This window comes from Haliotis rufescens, unplaced genomic scaffold (genome assembly GCF_023055435.1).
Source record: "Haliotis rufescens isolate VD_foot unplaced genomic scaffold, xgHalRufe1.0.p SCAF_2, whole genome shotgun sequence".
NCBI classification, from domain to species: Eukaryota; Metazoa; Mollusca; class Gastropoda; order Lepetellida; family Haliotidae; genus Haliotis; species Haliotis rufescens.
In genome coordinates, this window is record NW_025963890.1 from 3,575,249 (window position 1) to 3,596,489 (window position 21,241).

The 21,241-nt window shown below is 44.6% G+C and overlaps 1 protein-coding gene across 3 annotated transcripts in view; it reads left to right on the top strand.

Moving 5' to 3' along the window:
* LOC124114523 (cysteine-rich protein 2-binding protein-like) overlaps positions 1-21,241 on the top strand; it is a 41,034-nt gene that overhangs the window by 1,655 nt on the left and 18,138 nt on the right. For all 3 annotated transcript variants that reach the window (XM_048399511.1, XM_048399512.1, XM_048399513.1), the window contains exons 3-13: positions 453-567; positions 2,157-2,288; positions 4,218-4,360; positions 4,883-5,034; positions 5,847-6,348; positions 7,539-7,682; positions 7,996-8,221; positions 10,066-10,186; positions 11,649-11,741; positions 13,166-13,246; positions 14,325-14,437. In XM_048399511.1, coding sequence (XP_048255468.1) covers positions 453-567; positions 2,157-2,288; positions 4,218-4,360; positions 4,883-5,034; positions 5,847-6,348; positions 7,539-7,682; positions 7,996-8,221; positions 10,066-10,186; positions 11,649-11,741; positions 13,166-13,246; positions 14,325-14,437 — 1,822 coding nt within the window. The remainder of the gene's footprint in view (positions 1-452; positions 568-2,156; positions 2,289-4,217; positions 4,361-4,882; positions 5,035-5,846; positions 6,349-7,538; positions 7,683-7,995; positions 8,222-10,065; positions 10,187-11,648; positions 11,742-13,165; positions 13,247-14,324; positions 14,438-21,241) is intronic.

The following is a 21,241-nucleotide window of genomic DNA, read 5'->3' on the forward strand; positions in this document are numbered from 1 at the left end:
AATCACTGGATTGTCTGGTCTGGACACAGATGTTTGCAGACCGCCATCATGTGGCTGGAATATTGCTGAGTGTGGCGTAAAGCAACAAACAAACAAAAACACAAACAAAACATAGGTATCAATTAACCTGTGGGAATTTCGAATTAGAACAGGTCCGCAGTAACGTGTACTTGTTACATACGACGAAGAGATGACTGAATGAATCAGGTCATGATCTTAACCATGTTAACAGACACAGCTCGAATATTGCTAAATACAACATCAGACAACAAACAAACTCGACATCATTGTTGAGGTTGTTTTTTAAAAGAAATTAACAGCCACCGTACACTGCTAGAATATATCTACATTAATAGTTCATCATGAAAATTAACATCACAGCATATGTTTTATTCAACCCAAGGAACACACATCTTCCTTGTCCATGCAATAAAAGGATTATACTGTTTCAGCATGTTTGGAAACAGGCAAACTGTCGCCGCTAGATGGCGACATATTCTATCACTTCAAGTGCCGATGCTGTGGAGACGAGGGGAAAGAAGAATTTGACAGGATGAAGATGCAGTGGTAATAGACTCGTGTAGTCTTAATTGTAGAGTGTTAAGCCCTTGTCGGGTGTTCCCAGCTGTGATATTGCTTGAATATTACTAACAGCAGTGTGAAAGATGTGCTCTTTTATCCAGAGTTGAAATTAACTTGCTGGTTGAAGACATAGTGACTATGTGTTATGAATATGATTCCATGCTTCAGTGGGGGCCTAGGTGGCCTAGTCCTCTACGGTGCGTGATTCGCTGTGCAGAGATACGTCCCTTGTGTACGCCAGAAACCTATGATTGTGGTTTCGAATCCTGGTTCGCCCCGATTTTGTTTCTGGGTTTGTCAGCATCATACCCGTGCTCGTGGGTTTCACCAAAGTGGTAAATGTCTGAGACCTGCATCACTTTGGGCTTTCCGCCCACATTAAGCTGACACGACGTGATATAACTGGAATACTGTTAAAAGCGGTGTTAAACCATACTCAATCACTCACTCACCATGCTTCAGTGGAACCTCATTTTTTGAGATCATGTCTCTTTTCAGGCACATTGGCGCCCCTTGTGGTTGTGCTCGATTTGTATAAGCTTAATAATGATATGCTCATTTGTGCTATGTACTTGAAGAAATTCACCCAGAAACGCAGGAAACAATAGTCGATACATATTTACTTTATTCCACTTCTTGTGATCAACAGATCAACTGACTTTGAGATAGAGACACAATGGGCTCAGAGCTCAAGAACACACCATCCATCTTGCACCCATTACGAAAATACTAACTGCCCCCCCACGTCACACAATTATATCACAAGCTCATGGAATATATATACATGCACAATACAGAATATAAGGAATCCAAAGAACCTCATGCATCAAAAGAAATTGATAGTAATATCATTTGGAATGCAAATGGAGATAACTCCATAATCATATCATGTGTAGACCACTAGAAAATATAGCCAAAAATGTAACTTCTCTCACTCAATCATGATATCATTTGTTAAATGCTCTATTCTGCCTTGCTGATTTATCATCTGCTCGCAGAGAGCGGAAGGTCCGGGGTTTGATCCTCAGCCGCGTCATTCCAAAAGACGTTGAAAGATGGTACTTGTTGTTGCCCTGTCTGGCTCTCGGCATTAAGGGGCTAAAACAAGGACTGGTTGGCTCTGAGTCAGTATACTGTGTCTGAGTTGGGTATTTATGTTAAACTGCAGCATGTTATCTCAGTGGCCTAGCACTATAAATCGGCACTAGTCCAGACTAGTACATGCACAGGCACACACATGCACGCACGTACAGGAACACACATGCATACACACATGCATACACGTCGCATGATAAATACAATAATCTTGAACACAACGTAAACCCCATCTCACCCCACCTCACCTATTACATGCTTGATTGTGACATGTTCAGTCATGATATATAAGTGTTATTGGTTCACTCATTCCAAAACCCCGGGTTCGATTCTCCATATTATGCACATAGTATAATGTACAAAGCCCATTTTGTGAGTCTCTTGTTAAATTGCAGGAATATTGCTAAAACGGTGTGATAACAGATGTAGTGTAACGGTTATTTGCCCGGCAGATGCTACATGGACGTTTGGTATTTTAGGCTTCAGGTGGTCATGCTCACGCTCTACAATCTACAGCTCAGCGGGAACGGGAAATGTGGGTATTTCCGGTGGAAAGAACATATATGTGCATTCATAGACAAGCACTGGTCCCTGCTGTTTGCTGCACACAGGTAGGAAGAATGCTATTCTTTCTTGGTTGATGATGTTCTGACAGACAGTGTGTGCTCTGGGCATACGTAAATCTGTCAATTGAAACAATTGATGTAAGGGAGATAACTCTCATTCCTGAAGTTCCTGTGTTGTTATGATAGCACATGAATCGTGCCTGTGAAGTTGACAGTAAGAATAGAATGTTAACTTTATTGTGTTGTGTGTTGTCATTATGTTTAAACGCCGTGATATAACTGGAATACTGTTAAAAGCGGCGTTAAACCCAACTCACTCACTCACTCACTCACTCACTCACTCACTCACTCACTCACTCACTCATTATGTTTTAGGAATGATTGTGTGTGGAGACGATCATATGTCAGTTGTATAATGAATTCTTTTACAATGTTTACTTCTGGTGTCTATCACAATGTAAGGCCAATCTTGTTATAAGTTGGGTCCCTCTGTGCATGATAAAATGAGTGAAAAATAAAGGATTGCTGGTTTTTCCATGACAATATTTTCATAAAGGGTTCATTTGTAACAAACAGTGTAAAGGTTTGACAACAAATAAAACCAAGTCTTTTTCACCCTGGTGTATATTCTGGATTAGAATTAGCATCCTGCAAGTTCTGCCTGTTGTAGAGGGGACATAATGAACCAGGTGGCCAGTTGATTGTGTGTCATCGTATATCAATCACTGGTTTAATTTGTTTGATAGGCATTACTTAGAAGTTGACGGATGACAAGGTAGACACAATTTTATGGATAACAACTTCTTTAATACTGTAAAAAGCCACCATATCAGCAACTGTCATAATCACAATATCAACTGGGACAACGTCCAAATCCTCTCCAACAACCTCCATGATTTCACAAAAAGAAAACTAACAGAAGCAGTCCACATTCGTCACCACAAGCCATCAATCAACAGAGATCAAGGCTATTTCATCCCATCTGCCTACTATGAACTCATCAAGCAATAATCACTTATTCTGTTTAGTTGGCTTCATGTACCATTGGCTTCCCCCAATCTGTTCTCTGTCATTGATAGAATAGATCTTCAGCAACCCATGCTTGCCGTAAAAGGCGACTATGCTTGTCGTAAAAGGCGACTAACGGGATCGGGGGGTCAGGCTCGTTGACTTGGTTGATACATGTCATCGATCCCAATTGCGTGGATCGATGCTCATGATGTCAATCACTGGATTGTCTGGTCCAGACTCGATTATTTTACAGGCCGCCTCCATATAGCTTGATTATTGCTGAGTGCGGCGTTTAACAACAAACAAACAAACAAACAAATCTCTGTCATCGTGTTGTGACAGTATTATCCCTTTGTTGTCACACCTACCCATGTTATCCCACTCATGTTTGCCATTGTTGTTACTGTTAATCCTCTACTGTTAATCCTCCACCTACTATGTATATTCTGTACTATGTCCCTCATTCAGTCTTGCTTGACAACGGTATAAGGATCTATACCAAAATGTCGCTTTTAACAGTAATAAAGAAGTTGTTATCCATAAAATTGTGTCCACCTAATCACAGGTTTGCCTGGTTCATAAATGAGTATTTTACACCGTCATATAGCTGGAATATTGTTGCGTGTGGTTTTACACAACAAACAAGAAAGTATTTAAGAATAATAAGAATTAGAAATTGTTGGCTTGCCTAGAGATCTATATTCATGATATTGTAAAGGGCATGCATGTTACATAAAACACTAGTATTTAGCATGTTCAGGGGCTAGTGGGGATAGAGAGCGTGGGTTTAGGCTCCTTGTGAAGATGAGTGCTCATTAAACAACAAACAAAACAACATGTTAAGAGCATGCATGCTACATGAAACATGTCTTTCAGGTCTGATAGGTAGAGTGTGTGTTTGGCCTTAACGTATGCATGTGTCAAGATCTTTGATTGAGTGACCTGACATGACTCCCCTGACAGGAAGAAGACGTCGCTGTGGCACGGGACTGTGGCCGGCACTCTCTCCACAGGGTGTCCGGGCTACTTCACATCGGGGGCCAACGTCCTGGGAGAGGCCGGCTGGTGGAAACTGACCGACATGAAACCTCCCATGCTTAAAGTTGGTCAGTCATGTTTGATTTAGAAGAGAGTTGTGTGTCTGTCTCTGTCAGTGGAACAATGCATGGTTATCTACAATACGCTCTTGTTTGGTCCATCAGTATAATTAAGGATCTTCATGTTCGATAGAACCATGCCCTTGACTTCATCGTTAATGCTCTGGCTCTTGTTACTGTCATTCTGAGTAAGATCCTGCTCTTACTTGGTGTCAGTGAACATTGTTAACAGACTTATGTTGTTGGTAATGTCGATGTCATCAAACAGTATTTGCTTGCTATCACTAGAACTCTGTTGGTTAGGTTTCTATCTTATACTTTGGTTTGAGCATATTGAGTAGAACATTTTTTTTTCACTTAGGTCATCACTTTTCATGACCCATGAGTGACCTTGTCGTCTAAGTTACTGTATTTTGTTGTGCAGACGCATCTTGCTTTGAATAGTGAGCATGGTGAAAAGACAGTCGTAACAAAGAACATCCTGGTTTGGGTGAACTGTAGACTTATCTTTGACTGATGTCTTATCACCAGACTCAGGACTTCGTCCGGCACGTAAGAAGCATGATCCGACGTCTGCCATTGACCCTGCTGCGGTCATCAAGGTGGAGGGTCTGAGGTCAAGGCGAGGCAAGTCCTCCATACAGGCGGCCATGGAACTCAAGAGCAAGAGGTCAACCTTGACGGTAGGCTGACCTCCAATGAGAAATGTGGAGTAAACTGTTGTTTTTTCAGCTTTCAAGTGTTACTTAGTATTTGATGCCCATGAAGTTCATTCTTAGCCTGGGCCCTGTTCCACAACGTGATCTTAGCGCTAAGTCGATTGTAACTCCCATTCTGTAACACTGACTTACAACAATCGTAGGGCTAAGATCACTTTGAGGAACGGGGCCCAGGTGGTTTAAAATGATACAATTACAACAGGGAATCTGAACACGTATTATGTTTATTGACAACTGATATTTTGGTAACCCAATCTGATGCGGCACCAATATAGCATCATGATTGAAGCAGCATGTTATAAAACAATGGATTACATCATATAATAGCTTCCATGAAAACTATGAACAGTGTAGTTAGTAGGAGTGAGTGAGTGAGTATGGTTTTATGCTGCTTTAAGCAATATTCCAGTAATATCACGGCGGGGGACACCAGAAATGGGCTTCACCCATTGTACCCATGTCGGGGATCGAACCCGGGTCTTCGGCGTGATGAGCGAACGCTTTTTGACACAAGGCTACCCGACCGCCCCGTAGTTAGTAGGATGCAGAGAAAATAACCTCAAGTGCACGTTAACCATGTTTGTAGCCAATCAGATTCACTAAAAATTCCAATTCATTATGTCGTTACTGTTAGGTTAGTATCCACCAACTTATTTCTTTACGAAAGTACTGGGAGATCACTGTGTCCTGTTATGTAATGTCTGTTAAATTGTAATAGTTTCCTCCTGAAAACCAATTGGATGCACTGATCAATTAGTCCAATATTTTCCAACCAGGAAGCCAAAGAGATCCGTAAAGCTAAAGCCAGCTGCAAGACACCAGAGTCAACGCCACCAAGACCATCTTCTTCAGGCACATCCAGTTCTACCTCACATAAAACAGCTGCCTCGCCAGCTGCCACATCTCCTCTCCCAGACGTGGAGACCTTCGGACTCTTCCAACACGACAATTTTCATAGCAAAGACAATATGAAGACTAAAATGTCTGACACCATGAAAAACACAACAGCTTCTGATGTTGGATCGAAACGATCCAAGAAGTTGTCAGACTGTGTGGTTAAGCAGGAAACTGTGGACACCAGTTACACAAGTACCGAGGGCAAGAGCGTTGCCATGGTTACTGTGAAGGAAGAGCCTCCTGATTCCGAGAGCAGCTTGGCGTCTGCTTCCTTCCAGTCCACCTTCAGTTGGTCCATCAAAGCGGAGGCAGACGAGGACAGTCAGTTCTCCCGCTCCAGCAGCCACATGTGGTTCACGGACAAGGATACCAAGGCTCCAGGTGATCATTACAATAAGCACCCGTGAAGATCCGGGGTAGAACATGTCCTCAGCAACCCATGCTTGCCGTAAAAGGCGACAGTCAGGCTCGCAGACTGTGTTGATGCATGTCATCGTATCCCAATAGCATGGATTGATGCTCATGATGTCAATCATTGGATTGTCTGGTCCAGACTCGATTATTTACAGACCACCGTCATATAGCTAAAATATTGCTGAGTGCGGCGATAAACAACAAACAAACTAACATTACAATATATCATTTTAGTGAAACCTTCTTAACTTGAACAACCGCCTCCATGGTGTAGTGGATAGAGCGCCTCTCCAGGTAGTTGAAGGTCAGTGGTTTGATCCCCTTGTGGAATTAAAACAAAAAGATGACAAAAGATACCACGTGTTACCCAGGCTGGCGCTTGCCTTCAGGAGGATAACACAAACTGGTCAGCACGGAGTCAGTATACCGTGTCTAAGTGGAGTATCCAGGGGTATCCAACTGCGGCATGGTATTTCAGTGGGCTAGCACTATTAAACCAGCATAACTCCAGACTAGGACAAGCAGCCCTACACACACTTACATGCACGCTGCTATATAAATGAAATATGATCTTAAACGCGACGTTAAGTCCCTTTTCACCTCACTTCCTTACTTGAACAGCATTTATTCAATATGTAAGTTTTGGTGATGTAAGCTGAAGGTACTCGCTAATATTGGCATGCTGGAACCATAGATAACTATGGTTTTCAATGGTTCTGGTAACTTCAAGTACACAAGGTAGTACTGAAGTCAAGTAGCACTGAAGTCAAGTAGCAATATAGGTGATTGAAAACAATGCGTCAACTTATCCAGAATTCTTATCCAACACATGTTATATATACCATTGACACATAGCCATAGAAAACAAAACGTGAAAATGGATATTTACATATTATTATTATTGTTGTTCTTATTGTTCTTGTTCTTGTTCTTGTTCTTCATCATCATCATCATCATCATCATCATCATCATCATCATCATCATCATCTTATAATTAACTAGATCAATCATCTTGTCAATGGGCTTATGCTCAGGGTTGAACTGGACATAAATTGGCCAGCTCATTTTACATTGCTAACATTCACTCAAGTTTCCCATTGATGTTAGACCTGCCAAGGAAAAAAACCTTAACTTTCAAATGTGTTGAATATTTCCAGATACCATGCCAGAGTTGTTTCTGAATGATGACTCTGACAGTGACCTTGAGATTGACCCAGGAAGAATGTCCCCTCCGACTGCGATGTGGTCTGCCGGCTTCAGAGCGTCTCCCTCGGTGCAAGATATCCTGTCTTCCATAGATGGTAAGTAAAGTACCAGTGTTCAGTCCTAACTCAATATATAACTATCGGTTTGTCCATCAATCTGTAATTATTTAGTTCTCGAGCTCAACATTTTTAGTATATAAACATTTATCCCTTGAATTGGATAAAACTATCGGTTTGTCCGTCATTATTATTTAGTTTCTTGAGCTCTTAAAAGCATACTCAAATATTCCATATTTCTTGAGTTTGGAGATATGACATCCTATGATGACCTTGTATCCCTATGAGCTAGGTCAGATCTACAAATTACCATGAGCTGTAAGTTGGATCTGCTCCAATCTCATTATTTCAGACAATTCCCGACTGTCGGAAGACTCCACTTTGACCCACCCAGGTTCCAAGCCAGCAGTTATCAGTATCAAATCGGAGACGGAAACCCCTGGCAAGTCTGATAACGAGGCTGAGCTGGAGGGGGAGGAGGAGTCCGAGGAGTCTGACAGGGACGATTCCTCATTTCACAAGAAGAGGAGACTGGATGGAGGAGAGGATGAGAAGCCCGAGGAACCTCCTCCACCAATGTAAGGAATACTGCGTGTGGGTCAATGTAGACTGGAAGCAGTCTATGTTTCCTATTCTAAATTAAAAAGTAAAATATTTCAAGGTAATTTTTATTCCTCACACTTGGTGTGTTCTGATTGCATGAAAATCTCTTGAAATATTTTCAAACTATTTTCAAATTTTGTAAAATAATATTTGCATTTTGTTTGCTTGTGTTGGGTTATTTGATACATTATTTACATGATAATATGTAAAATGAAGACTGCTACAGTCTAGGGTGGGTGTTGAGGACGGAGACAAGTAGGGGTACAGTTCCATGTAGTTGGGGGGAAGTTTGGCAAGATATGTCTTGAGTTTAGGACTTGAGTTCTTCGGGAGGACAGAGCTTCAGATAAGCAGCGTATTTGCGTAAAATACCCCCCCCCAAAAAAAATATTTGAAACCTTATTACTTTCAATTAATTTGCTTACAGAAACGCATGAATTAAATTAAAAACTCAAATGTATAAAAACAGCACGTGTAAATACCCAATATAGCTTTTTCAGCATGCGTACAAAGGAGCTAATTTCGAAACATAAATACGAGCTAATTTACTTACCAAGCCAAGCCTATATATTTAGAACAGTTATATAAATCTAAAACATTATTTAATTTTCTTAAAATCTTAAAATGTTCATTAATTTTGGGAAAACTCAATAGAGTGAAGAATAGATGAGTGAAAAAATATTGGTTACCCAACGAAAACTGTAATAACCCAATTGAAATAGAAACGCTAGAGTGAAAACTCAATTGCTCAAAAAGTTATCTGGAGTGCTGGGAGAAGTTTGCCTCGAAAGATCTTGAGTTTAGGATTTGAGTACTTAGGTAGAAGTTTGGCTCAATAGATCTTGAGTCGAGTACTTTAGTTCCAAAGGAGAAGATTTTCTTTATAGGTCTTGAGACAACAGCAGTAGGTCTCAAGTCAAGGATTTGAGTAGTGGAGAAGATTGGCTCTATACGCCTTGAGGGGCGGTCGGGTAGCCTAGTGGTTAAAGCATTCGCTCATCACGCCGAAGACCCGGGTTCAATTCCCGACATGGGTACAATGTGTGAAGCCCATTTCTGGTGTCCCCTGCTGTGATTCTTGTGATCTCAAATTGCTTGCTATTGATTTTCATTACCATATTACCAACCAATCAAATGTTGAGATAAAGAAACAGGAAACGGGTAAGGGAGGTAAATCGTCTTGCTAATACTAAAGCAACTGCGAGTTGTAATGAACGTAAAGACATCCTTCCCTCTCGGACCGCCTCCGTGGTCTAGTGATGGAGCGTCCGCCTGGAGAGCGAAAGGTCCAGGGTTCGATCCCTGGCCGCGTCATACCAAAAGACGTTAAAAGATGGTACTTGTTGTTACCCTGTCTGGCACTCGGCATTTAGGGGCTAAAACAAGGACTGGTCGGCTCAGAGTCAGTATACTGTGTCTGAGTGGGATATTCATGTTAAACTGCGGCATGGTATCTCAGTGAGCTAGCGCTATAAATCGGCATCAGTCCAGACTACTACAAGCAGCCACACAAAGACACACACATACATGCACGTCGCTATATAAGTGCAATAATCTTGGACGCGACGTTAAACCCCATTTCACCTCACCTCACCAAACTCTCTTTTAATCAATGGGACTGGCCACCATGTTGTTGACACCGCCAACCCAACACTGAGGCTGGTTTCTAACTCGCATTTGGTGGGGAAATCAGGGGCAGGTAATTTGAGAATGAGCGAACCACGGGTATGGATCCAGAGGTTAGGGTAAGTTAGCCGAAATGAGAGCCTTGGAGATAAAGAGGTTGCCTGATCTATTTTGCCTGCTTTCACCATGACAGTTACGCCCCGATGAGTCTGTACGATGAGATCCAGCTCCTGAAGAAACTAAACATGGTGGCTGAGAAGATGACATTGGAACCCCAACTGAACCGATTCCGCAGGAAACTGATTGTCAGACAGGTGCCAGCATCCTTCACTTACCATATATTGTTGTGTTAAAGGCGAGTTTTTCGTACCTAGAATTAGGGGGCTTTCAAGGGGGGTCGTCTTTCAGCAGGGTTAAGAGTTTTGATGGTTTTTTTCCGCAACACAAAGACATTACTTTGTTTGTAGTTTTACATCAAGTTTTTGCGAGCCTGGGAGCATCTACGGTGATTGGTCAAATTGTTCCATGCGAAAAAATATCCGGCAATAGTGATCAGCTGTACCAAAGTGCTACGCTTATGGTATATTAATTTATTATACCCCCGACCTTTTAGGTCGGGGGTATATAGTTATACCAAGGTTCTGTCAGTCCGTCCGCCCATCCGTCCGTAAACTTTGGCCGCACAATTTCTCTTAAACTATTCAGTGGATTCATCTCAAACTTAGTACATATAATCTGTGTCATATGGAAGGGTGCAGTCAAAAGGAAAATTTTTTTTTAATAATTTTCCATTTTTTTATGAATTTTTCAAACCCTAACCCTATCCATTATGTAATTTGAAACTACTGACACCCTAGGCGGGTCAGGGGTATTAGTGAGCCACTCTCACTTTTGCCCTTGTTTCAAATATATATAGTGAAGCTGCAACTAAAATAACATGATATTGGAATAAATTATTCCTGATAAGATAATAGTTTCAGATACAATTCATACAATTATTGTGTCAAAATTCTTTTAAGTTATATTATTGGGTAATTTTTAAATGAATCACTGGTATATTCCGAGAAATGTGTGTACAGCTGATTGGTGCTTCCAGCTTAGTTTACGAGACAATACACATGGTAATCTTAATCTCTGCATATAATACAATGTATATCAGAACAGGGAATACAATTTAATCGGTACATCACCATGTCAAGGGATGTTTTATCTCAAATTTCAAATTTGTATTGATCAAGTTTAAATTGTTATGATCTGTTCGTTTCCCTGTATTTGACGATGTAATTTTTTTCTGCAGAAAACAAACATGTTTTTATTGCAAAATGAGGGATTGTGTATGCGCAGGTGACATGCTTCATTCCGATTCGTTTTATAGACGGGGTAAATAAATTAGCATCGATTTTGAAGGCTTGTACAGGAGGGCTGCCTTTTACGTGGGGTTGCTTTATAGACAACGATATACGGTATATCCTGATTCAGTCTCTATGATTGACAATTACAAGCGTGCACCCTAACATCCCCCTTGGATATGCCCACTGCGTCATGGTTTTAGTGACCATGGTAACAGTACAAAAATTACGAAAATGTAAGAAAAGGGATAAGTCTATTTTAACGATGATTAATATTTCTTTGTGGCGGTGGGATAACCTTGTGGTTAAAGTGTTCACTCGTCACACATTGGTACAATGTATGAAGCCCATTTTTGTTGTCCCTTCCTTGATATTGCTGGAATATTGCATAAAACTATACTGATTTACTCTTCAACCTTTTCAACAGCTGAAGAGGGAGAGGGGTATGCCTGTGTTTGACCTTGACCTTGAAATGAAGAAGATAACTCAGCAGGACTTCCGGCAGCTGCAGGACATGGATGTAAGTCTGGGAACAACGCTGTCGGGAGGAGAGCCTTCAGCACAATCATCAGGCCATGATCCACACACCATCACCACACCAACCCACTTGCAACCACCATGTGACATGATCCACTCTCCACCATCTTTACATGATCCATCAGAGCCCTTTTGAGAAGGATCAACACACTGTAACCATGTGACAGGATCCACTCTCCACCATCTTCACATGATCCATCCGACCCTTTTTGAGAAGGATCAACACACTGTAACCATGTTACATGATCCACTCTGCACCATCTTCACATGATCCATCCGACCCCTTTTGAGAAGGATCAACACACTGTAACCATGTTACATGATCCACTCTGCACCATCTTCACATGATCCATCCGACCCCTTTTGAGAAGGATCAACACACTGTAACCATGTTACATGATCCACTCTCCACCATCTTCACATGATCCATCCGACCCCTTTTGAGAAGGATCAACACACTGTAACCATGTGACATGATCCACTCTCCACCATCTTCACATGATCCATCCGACCCCATGTGACATGAATATTAATATTTTTATTTTATTATATGGCCTTCAGCAACCCATGCTTGCCGTAAAAGGTGACTATGCTTGTCATAAAAGGCGACTAACGTGATCGGATGGTCAGGCTTGGTTGATGCATGTCATTGATCCCAATTGCGTGGATTGATGCTCATGATATCGATCACTGGATTGTCTGGTCCAGACTCGATTATTTACAGACCGCCGTCATACAGCTGGAATATTGCTGAGTGCGGCGTTAAACAACAAACACCAACAATTATTATATGGCACTGTACTCCATGCATAAGCATGCTCTAAGCGCTTAGATATTATTACCACGGTCAATGGATCAGTGCGCACTCAACTATCATTCTCAGCTCCCTGGGGAGTATACAACCAGAGCTGCCTGTGAGGCGCTAGAAGGTTATCCACGTTGCCATCTCATCCTACCGGGTATCCATTCACTGCTGGGTGTACAGAGGCACATTTCAAACAAGTCACTTGCCCAAGGAGACACCACATGTTACATGTGTTTCAGTGTCACTGTGGGGCAGGACCGAGGCACTAAAAAGTCTCACAAGCCCAGCTGGCGAAGTCATCACCCATCCAAGGATGCTTGACTTCGCCTGATTTGTGACATGTGCGCTGTACGCAGGACCACGCACCACCACCACATCACATCACATACTCCTTGACATGAAAATGACTCCACACCAAATGACCTCACATCACATAGCGGAACTTAAAACGTTTTGATTGCCGTACAACGAATTGTTTTTCGACGACATATTTTAAAAGCAAGAAAATGTGAACAATTCAGAGATACTCTTTAATAGCGACAGTTTCATTGTTGCCAAGATTCGGAGGTTTTTACAAATTCATTTTTCTGAACCTGTTGCAGGATGGATTTGGTCCGAGGTCACAAATGAGATCGTTGATGAAACCAAGGGGAGCTGATCTCCGCATTCTGGACAGGTTCCAGGTGAGTGTTTGTCTCCATTATTCATAAGATTGGAGTAGCCTAGTGGGTAAAGTGTTTGTTCATCCAATCATGTGGCGGTCGGGTAGCCTAGTGGGTAAAGTGTTTGTTCATCCAATCAGGGGGCGGTCGGGTAGCCTATTGGTTAAAGCATTCGCTCGTCACGCCGAAGACCCGGGTTTGAATCCCGACATGGGTACAATGTGTGAAGCCCATTTCTGGTGTGCCCCGCTGTGATATTGCTGGAATATTGCTAAAAGCGGTGTAAAACCATACTCACTCACTCATCCAATCAGTGTGCGAAGCCTGGTGTACCCTGCTGTTGGGATATTGATGCTGTACTCACTGGTTTGTTTGTTTGTTTGTTTGTTTATTTAACGCTGCACTCAGCAATATTCCAGCTATATGACGGCGGTCTGTAAATAATCGAGTCTGGACCAGACAATCCAGTGATTGATATCATGAGCATCGACCCACGCATTTGGGATCAATGACATGCATCAACCAAGTCAGCGAGCCTGACCACCCGATCCTGTTAGTCGCCTAATTACTCACTGGTAATCACATCAAATCATTATTGTTGTTAAACTTGTTGTTGCAAATTTAAGATGTTGTGAAGTGTTCCATTATGTTCAGGGAAAAAAAACGTATTTCGTAGTCCCAAATCATGTCCATCATTTGTTAGTTGCACGTTTATATGAAATGTGGTGGGGAAGGGGGGCCCAGTCATCTAAGGCATTGGAATTTGCTGTGCAGAGTTGCAGCCTTTAGGCACTCCAGTCCGGGTTTGAATCCCATATTCACCCTGCTCATGTTTCAAGGTTTGTCAGCCTACAAATGTTTGTGGTAAACGTCTAAGCTGTGCATCACGTTCTTCCCGTGATATAACTGAAATACTGTTCAAGGCAGTGCTCATGTTTCAAGGTTTGTCAGCCTACAAATGTTTGTGGTAAACATCTAAGCATTGCATCACATTCTTCCCGTGATATAACTGAAATACTGTTCAAGGCAGTGTTATACACAACTTCCTCATTCACTCACATGAAATGTTTATTTATTACTGCAAGGTTGTATGTTCCAGTGCAATCCTATGAGATCCAAGGCTTCGTCACAGCATTTCTCATCATTCATGAACAGACTGGTCGGCGTGGACGATGATCAGCTCCAGTGTATTACAAGTCCCTACACCACAAGGTAACATTATCAACTGTTGGTGGAGTCGGCTTAATCTTACCACTGTAGAAATGAATTGTAGAGACGAATTGAATATTTGGGGGTAGAGTTGGTCTTTGGCCGTAAAAGGTGACTATGCTTGTCGTAAGAGGCGACTAACAGGATCGGATGGTCAGGCTCGCTGACTTGGTTGATGCATCTCATGATATTCCAATTGCGTGGATTGATGCAAACAAACAAACTAAACGAATTGAACCCAAGTACACTGTGGTTGACCAAAGTGTGTATTCAGGGTAGAGTAGGGCACCAGTACTCCACAGTTGATCTGTGTGTGTGGTGCAGGGAACCAGTACACTGTGGTTGACCCAAGTGTGTATTCAGGGTAGAGTAGGGCACTAGTACTCCACAGTTGATCTGTGTGTGTGTGTGTGGTGCAGGGAACCTTTACACTGTGGTTGACCCAAGTGTGTATTCAGGGTAGAGTAGGGCACCAGTACTCCACAGTTGATCTGTGTGTGTGGTGCAGGGAACCAGTACACTATGGTTGGTCCAAGTGTGTATTCAGGGTAGAGTAGGGCACTAGTACTCCACAGTTGATCTGTGTGTGTGTGTGTGGTGCAGGGAACCTTTACACTGTGGTTGACCCAAGTGTGTATTCAGGGTAGAGTAGGGCACTAGTACTCCACAGTTGATCTGTGTGTGTGTGTGGTGCAGGGAACCAGTACACTGTGGTTGACCCAAGTGTGTGTTCAGGGTAGAGTAGGGCACCAGTACTCCACAGTTGATCTGTGTGTGTGTGTGGTGCAGGGAACCAGTACACTGTGGTTGACCCAAGTGTGTATTCAGGGTAGAGTAGGGCACCTGTACTCCACAGTTGATCTGTGTGTGTGGTGCAGGGAACCAGTACACTGTGGTTGATCCAAGTGTGTATTCAGGGTAGAGTAGGGCACTAGTACTCCACAGTTGATCTGTGTGTGTGTGTGGTGCAGGGAACCAGTACACTGTGGTTGACCCAAGTGTGTATTCAGGGTAGAGTAGGGCACCAGTACTCCACAGTTGATCTGTGTGTGGTACAGGGAACCAGTACACTGTGGTTGACCCAAGTGTGTATTCAGGGTAGAGTAGGGCACCTGTACTCCACAGTTGATCTGTGTGTGTGTGTGGTGCAGGGAACCAGTACACTGTGGTTGACCCAAGTGTGTATTCAGGGTAGAGTAGGGCACCTGTACTCCACAGTTGATCTGTGTGTGTGTGTGGTGCAGGGAACCAGTACACTGTGGTTGACCCAAGTGTGTATTCAGGGTAGAGTAGGGCACCAGTACTCCACAGTTGATCTGTGTGTGTGTGTGGTGCAGGGAACCAGTACACTGTGGTTGACCCAAGTGTGTATTCAGGGTAGAGTAGGGCACTAGTACTCCACAGTTGATCTGTGTGTGGTGCAGGGAACCAGTACACTGTGGTTGACCCAAGTGTGTATTCAGGGTAGAGTAGGGCACTAGTACTCCACAGTTGATCTGTGTGTGGTGCAGGGAACCAGTACACTGTGATTGACCCAAGTGTGTATTCAGGGTAGAGTAGGGCACTAGTAGTCCACAGTTGATCTGTGTGTGTGGTGCAGGGAACCAGTACACTGTGGTTGACCCAAGTGTGTATTCAGGGTAGAGTAGGGCACCAGTACTCCACAGTTGATCTGTGTGTGTGTGTGGTGCAGGGAACCAGTACACTGTGGTTGACCCAAGTGTGTATTCTGTGTAGAGTAGGGCACCTGTACTCCACAGTTGATCTGTGTGTGGTGCAGGGAACCAGTACACTGTGGTTGACCCAAGTGTGTATTCAGGGTAGAGTAGGGCACTAGTACTCCACAGTTGATCTGTGTGTGGTACAGGGAACCAGTACACTGTGGTTGACCCAAGTGTGTATTCAGGGTAGAGTAGGGCACTTGTACTCCACAGTTGATCTCTGTGTGTGTGGTGCAGGGAACCAGTACACTGTGGTTGACCCAAGTGTGTATTCAGAGTAGAGTAGGGCACCAGTACTCCACAGTTGATCTGTGTGTGTGTGTGGTGCAGGGAACCAGTACACTGTGGTTGACCCAAGTGTGTATTCAGGGTAGAGTAGGGCACTAGTACTCCACAGTTGATCTGTGTGTGTGTGGTGCAGGGAACCAGTACACTGTGGTTGACCCAAGTGTGTATTCAGGGTAGAGTAGGGCACCAGTACTCCACAGTTGATCTGTGTGTGTGTGTGTGGTGCAGGGAACCAGTACACTGTGGTTGACCCAAGTGTGTATTCAGGGTAGAGTAGGGCACCAGTACTCCACAGTTGATCTGTGTGTGTGTGTGTGTGTGTGGTGCAGGGAACCAGTACACTGTGGTTGACCCAAGTGTGTATTCAGGGTAGAGTAGGGCACCAGTACTCCACAGTTGATCTGTGTGTGTGTGGTGCAGGGAACCAGTACACTGTGGTTGACCCAAGTGTGTATTCAGGGTAGAGTAGGGCACCAGTACTCCACAGTTGATCTGTGTGTGGTGCAGGGAACCAGTACACTGTGGTTGACCCAAGTGTGTATTCAGGGTAGAGTAGGGCACTAGTAGTCCACAGTTGATCTGTGTCTGTGGTGCAGGGAACCAGTACACTGTGGTTGACCCAAGTGTGTATTCAGGGTAGAGTAGGGCACTAGTACTCCGCAGTTGATGTGTGTGTGTGTGGTGCAGGGAACCAGTACACATGGTTGACCCAAGTGTGTATTCAGGGTAGAGTAGGGCACCAGTACTCCACAGTTGATCTGTGTGTGTGTGTGTGTGTGGTGCAGGGAACCAGTACACTGTGGTTGACCCAAGTGTGTATTCAGGGTAGAGTAGGGCACCAGTACTCCACAGTTGATCTGTGTGTGTGTGTGTGGTGCAGGGAACCAGTACACTGTGGTTGACCCAAGTGTGTATTCAGGGTAGAGTAGGGCACCAGTACTCCACAGTTGATCTGTGTGTGTGTGTGTGGTGCAGGGAACCAGTACACTGTGGTTGACCCAAGTGTGTATTCAGGGTAGAGTAGGGCACCAGTACTCCACAGTTGATCTCTGTGTGTGTGGTGCAGGGAACCAGTACACTGTGGTTGACCCAAGTGTGTATTCAGGGTAGAGTAGGGCACCAGTACTCCACAGTTGATCTGTGTGTGTGGTGCAGGGACTAGTACACTGTGGTTGACCCAAGTGTGTATTCAGGGTAGAGTAGGGCACTAGTACTCCACAGTTGATCTGTGTGTGTGTGGTGCAGGGAACCAGTACACTGTGGTTGACCCAAGTGTGTATTCAGGGTAGAGTAGGGCACCAGTACTCCACAGTTGATCTGTGTGTGTGGTGCAGGGACTAGTACACTGTGGTTGACCCAAGTGTGTATTCAGGGTAGAGTAGGGCACTAGTACTCCACAGTTGATCTGTGTGTGTGTGGTGCAGGGAACCAGTACACTGTGGTTGACCCAAGTGTGTATTCAGGGTAGAGTAGGGCACTAGTACTCCACAGTTGATCTGTGTGTGTGTGGTGCAGGGAACCAGTACACTGTGGTTGACCCAAGTGTGTATTCAGGGTAGAGTAGGGCACTAGTACTCCACAGTTGATCTGTGTGTGTGTGGTGCAGGGAACCAGTACACTGTGGTTGACCCAAGTGTGTATTCAGGGTAGAGTAGGGCACTAGTACTCCACAGTTGATCTGTGTGTGTGTGTGGTGCAGGGAACCAGTACACTGTGGTTGACCCAAGTGTGTATTCAGGGTAGAGTAGGGCACCAGTACTCCATAGTTGATCTGTGTGTGTGTGTGTGGTGCAGGGAACCAGTACACTGTGGTTGACCCAAGTGTGTATTCAGGGTAGAGTAGGGCACCAGTACTCCACAGTTGATCTGTGTCTGTGGTGCAGGGAACCAGTACACTGTGGTTGACCCAAGTGTGTATTCAGGGTAGAGTAGGGCACCAGTACTCCACAGTTGATGTGTGTGTGTGTGTGTGTGTGTGTGTGGTGTAGGGCACAAGTACACTGTGGTTGACCCAAGTGTGTATTCAGGGTAGAGTAGGGCACCAGTACTCCACAGTTGATCTGTGTGTGGTGCAGGGAACCAGTACACTGTGGTTGACCCAAGTGTGTATTCAGGGTAGAGTAGGGCACCAGTACTCCACAGTTGATCTGTGTGTGTGTGTGTGTCTGGTGCAGGGAACCAGTACACTGTGGTTGACCCAAGTGTGTATTCAGGGTAGAGTAGGGCACCAGTACTCCACAGTTGATCTCTGTGTGTGTGTGTGTGTGGTGCAGGGAACCAGTACACTGTGGTTGACCCAAGTGTGTATTCAGGGTAGAGTAGGGCACCAGTACTCCACAGTTGATCTGTGTGTGTGGTGCAGGGACTAGTACACTGTGGTTGACCCAAGTGTGTATTCAGGGTAGAGGAGGGCACTAGTACTCCACAGTTGATCTGTGTGTGTGGTGCAGGGAACCAGTACACTGTGGTTGACCCAAGTGTGTATTCAGGGTAGAGTAGGGCACCAGTACTCCACAGTTGATCTGTGTGTGTGTGTGTGGTGCAGGGAACCAGTACACTGTGGTTGACCCAAGTGTGTATTCAGGGTAGAGTAGGGCACCAGTACTCCACAGTTGATCTGTGTGTGTGGTGCAGGGACTAGTACACTGTGGTTGACCCAAGTGTGTATTCAGGGTAGAGGAGGGCACTAGTACTCCACAGTTGATCTGTGTGTGTGGTGCAGGGAACCAGTACACTGTGGTTGACCCAAGTGTGTATTCAGGGTAGAGTAGGGCACCAGTACTCCACAGTTGATCTGTGTGTGTGTGTGTGGTGCAGGGAACCAGTACACTGTGGTTGACCCAAGTGTGTATTCAGGGTAGAGTAGGGCACCAGTACTCCACAGTTGATGTGTGTGTGTGTGTGTGTGTGTGTGGTGCAGGGAACCAGTACACTGTGGTTGACCCAAGTGTGTATTCAGGGTAGAGTAGGGCACTAGTACTCCACAGTTGATCTGTGTGTGTGTGTGTGTGTGGTGCAGGGAACCAGTACACTATGGTTGGTCCAAGTGTGTATTCAGGGTAGAGTAGGGCACTAGTACTCCACAGTTGATCTGTGTGTGTGTGTGTGGTGCAGGGAACCTTTACACTGTGGTTGACCCAAGTGTGTATTCAGGGTAGAGTAGGGCACTAGTACTCCACAGTTGATCTGTGTGTGTGTGTGGTGCAGGGAACCAGTACACTGTGGTTGACCCAAGTGTGTGTTCAGGGTAGAGTAGGGCACCAGTACTCCACAGTTGATCTGTGTGTGTGTGTGGTGCAGGGAACCAGTACACTGTGGTTGACCCAAGTGTGTATTCAGGGTAGAGTAGGGCACCTGTACTCCACAGTTGATCTGTGTGTGTGGTGCAGGGAACCAGTACACTGTGGTTGATCCAAGTGTGTATTCAGGGTAGAGTAGGGCACTAGTACTCCACAGTTGATCTGTGTGTGTGTGTGGTGCAGGGAACCAGTACACTGTGGTTGACCCAAGTGTGTATTCAGGGTAGAGTAGGGCACCAGTACTCCACAGTTGATCTGTGTGTGGTACAGGGAACCAGTACACTGTGGTTGACCCAAGTGTGTATTCAGGGTAGAGTAGGGCACCTGTACTCCACAGTTGATCTGTGTGTGTGTGTGGTGCAGGGAACCAGTACACTGTGGTTGACCCAAGTGTGTATTCAGGGTAGAGTAGGGCACCTGTACTCCACAGTTGATCTGTGTGTGTGTGTGGTGCAGGGAACCAGTACACTGTGGTTGACCCAAGTGTGTATTCAGGGTAGAGTAGGGCACCAGTACTCCACAGTTGATCTGTGTGTGTGTGTGGTGCAGGGAACCAGTACACTGTGGTTGACCCAAGTGTGTATTCAGGGTAGAGTAGGGCACTAGTACTCCACAGTTGATCTGTGTGTGGTGCAGGGAACCAGTACACTGTGGTTGACCCAAGTGTGTATTCAGGGTAGAGTAGGGCACTAGTACTCCACAGTTGATCTATGTGTGGTGCAGGGAACCAGTACACTGTGATTGACCCAAGTGTGTATTCAGGGTAGAGTAGGGCACTAGTAGTCCACAGTTGATCTGTGTGTGTGTGTGGTGCAGGGAACCAGTACACTGTGGTTGACCCAAGTGTGTATTCAGGGTAGAGTAGGGCACTAGTAGTCCACAGTTGATCTGTGTGTGTGTGGTGCAGGGAACCAGTACACTGTGGTTGACCCAAGTGTGTATTCTGTGTAGAGTAGGGCACCTGTACTCCACAGTTGATCTGTGTGTGGTGCAGGGAACCAGTACACTGTGGTTGACCCAAGTGTGTATTCAGGGTAGAGTAGGGCACTAGTACTCCACAGTTGATCTGTGTGTGGTGCAGGGAACCAGTACACTGTGGTTGACCCAAGTGTGTATTCAGGGTAGAGTAGGGCACTTGTACTCCACAGTTGATCTCTGTGTGTGTGGTGCAGGGAACCAGTACACTGTGGTTGACCCAAGTGTGTATTCAGAGTAGAGTAGGGCACCAGTACTCCACAGTTGATCTGTGTGTGTGTGTGGTGCAGGGAACCAGTACACTGTGGTTGACCCAAGTGTGTATTCAGGGTAGAGTAGGGCACTAGTACTCCACAGTTGATCTGTGTGTGTGTGGTGCAGGGAACCAGTACACTGTGGTTGACCCAAGTGTGTATTCAGGGTAGAGTAGGGCACCAGTACTCCACAGTTGATCTGTGTGTGTGTGTGTGGTGCAGGGAACCAGTACACTGTGGTTGACCCAAGTGTGTATTCAGGGTAGAGTA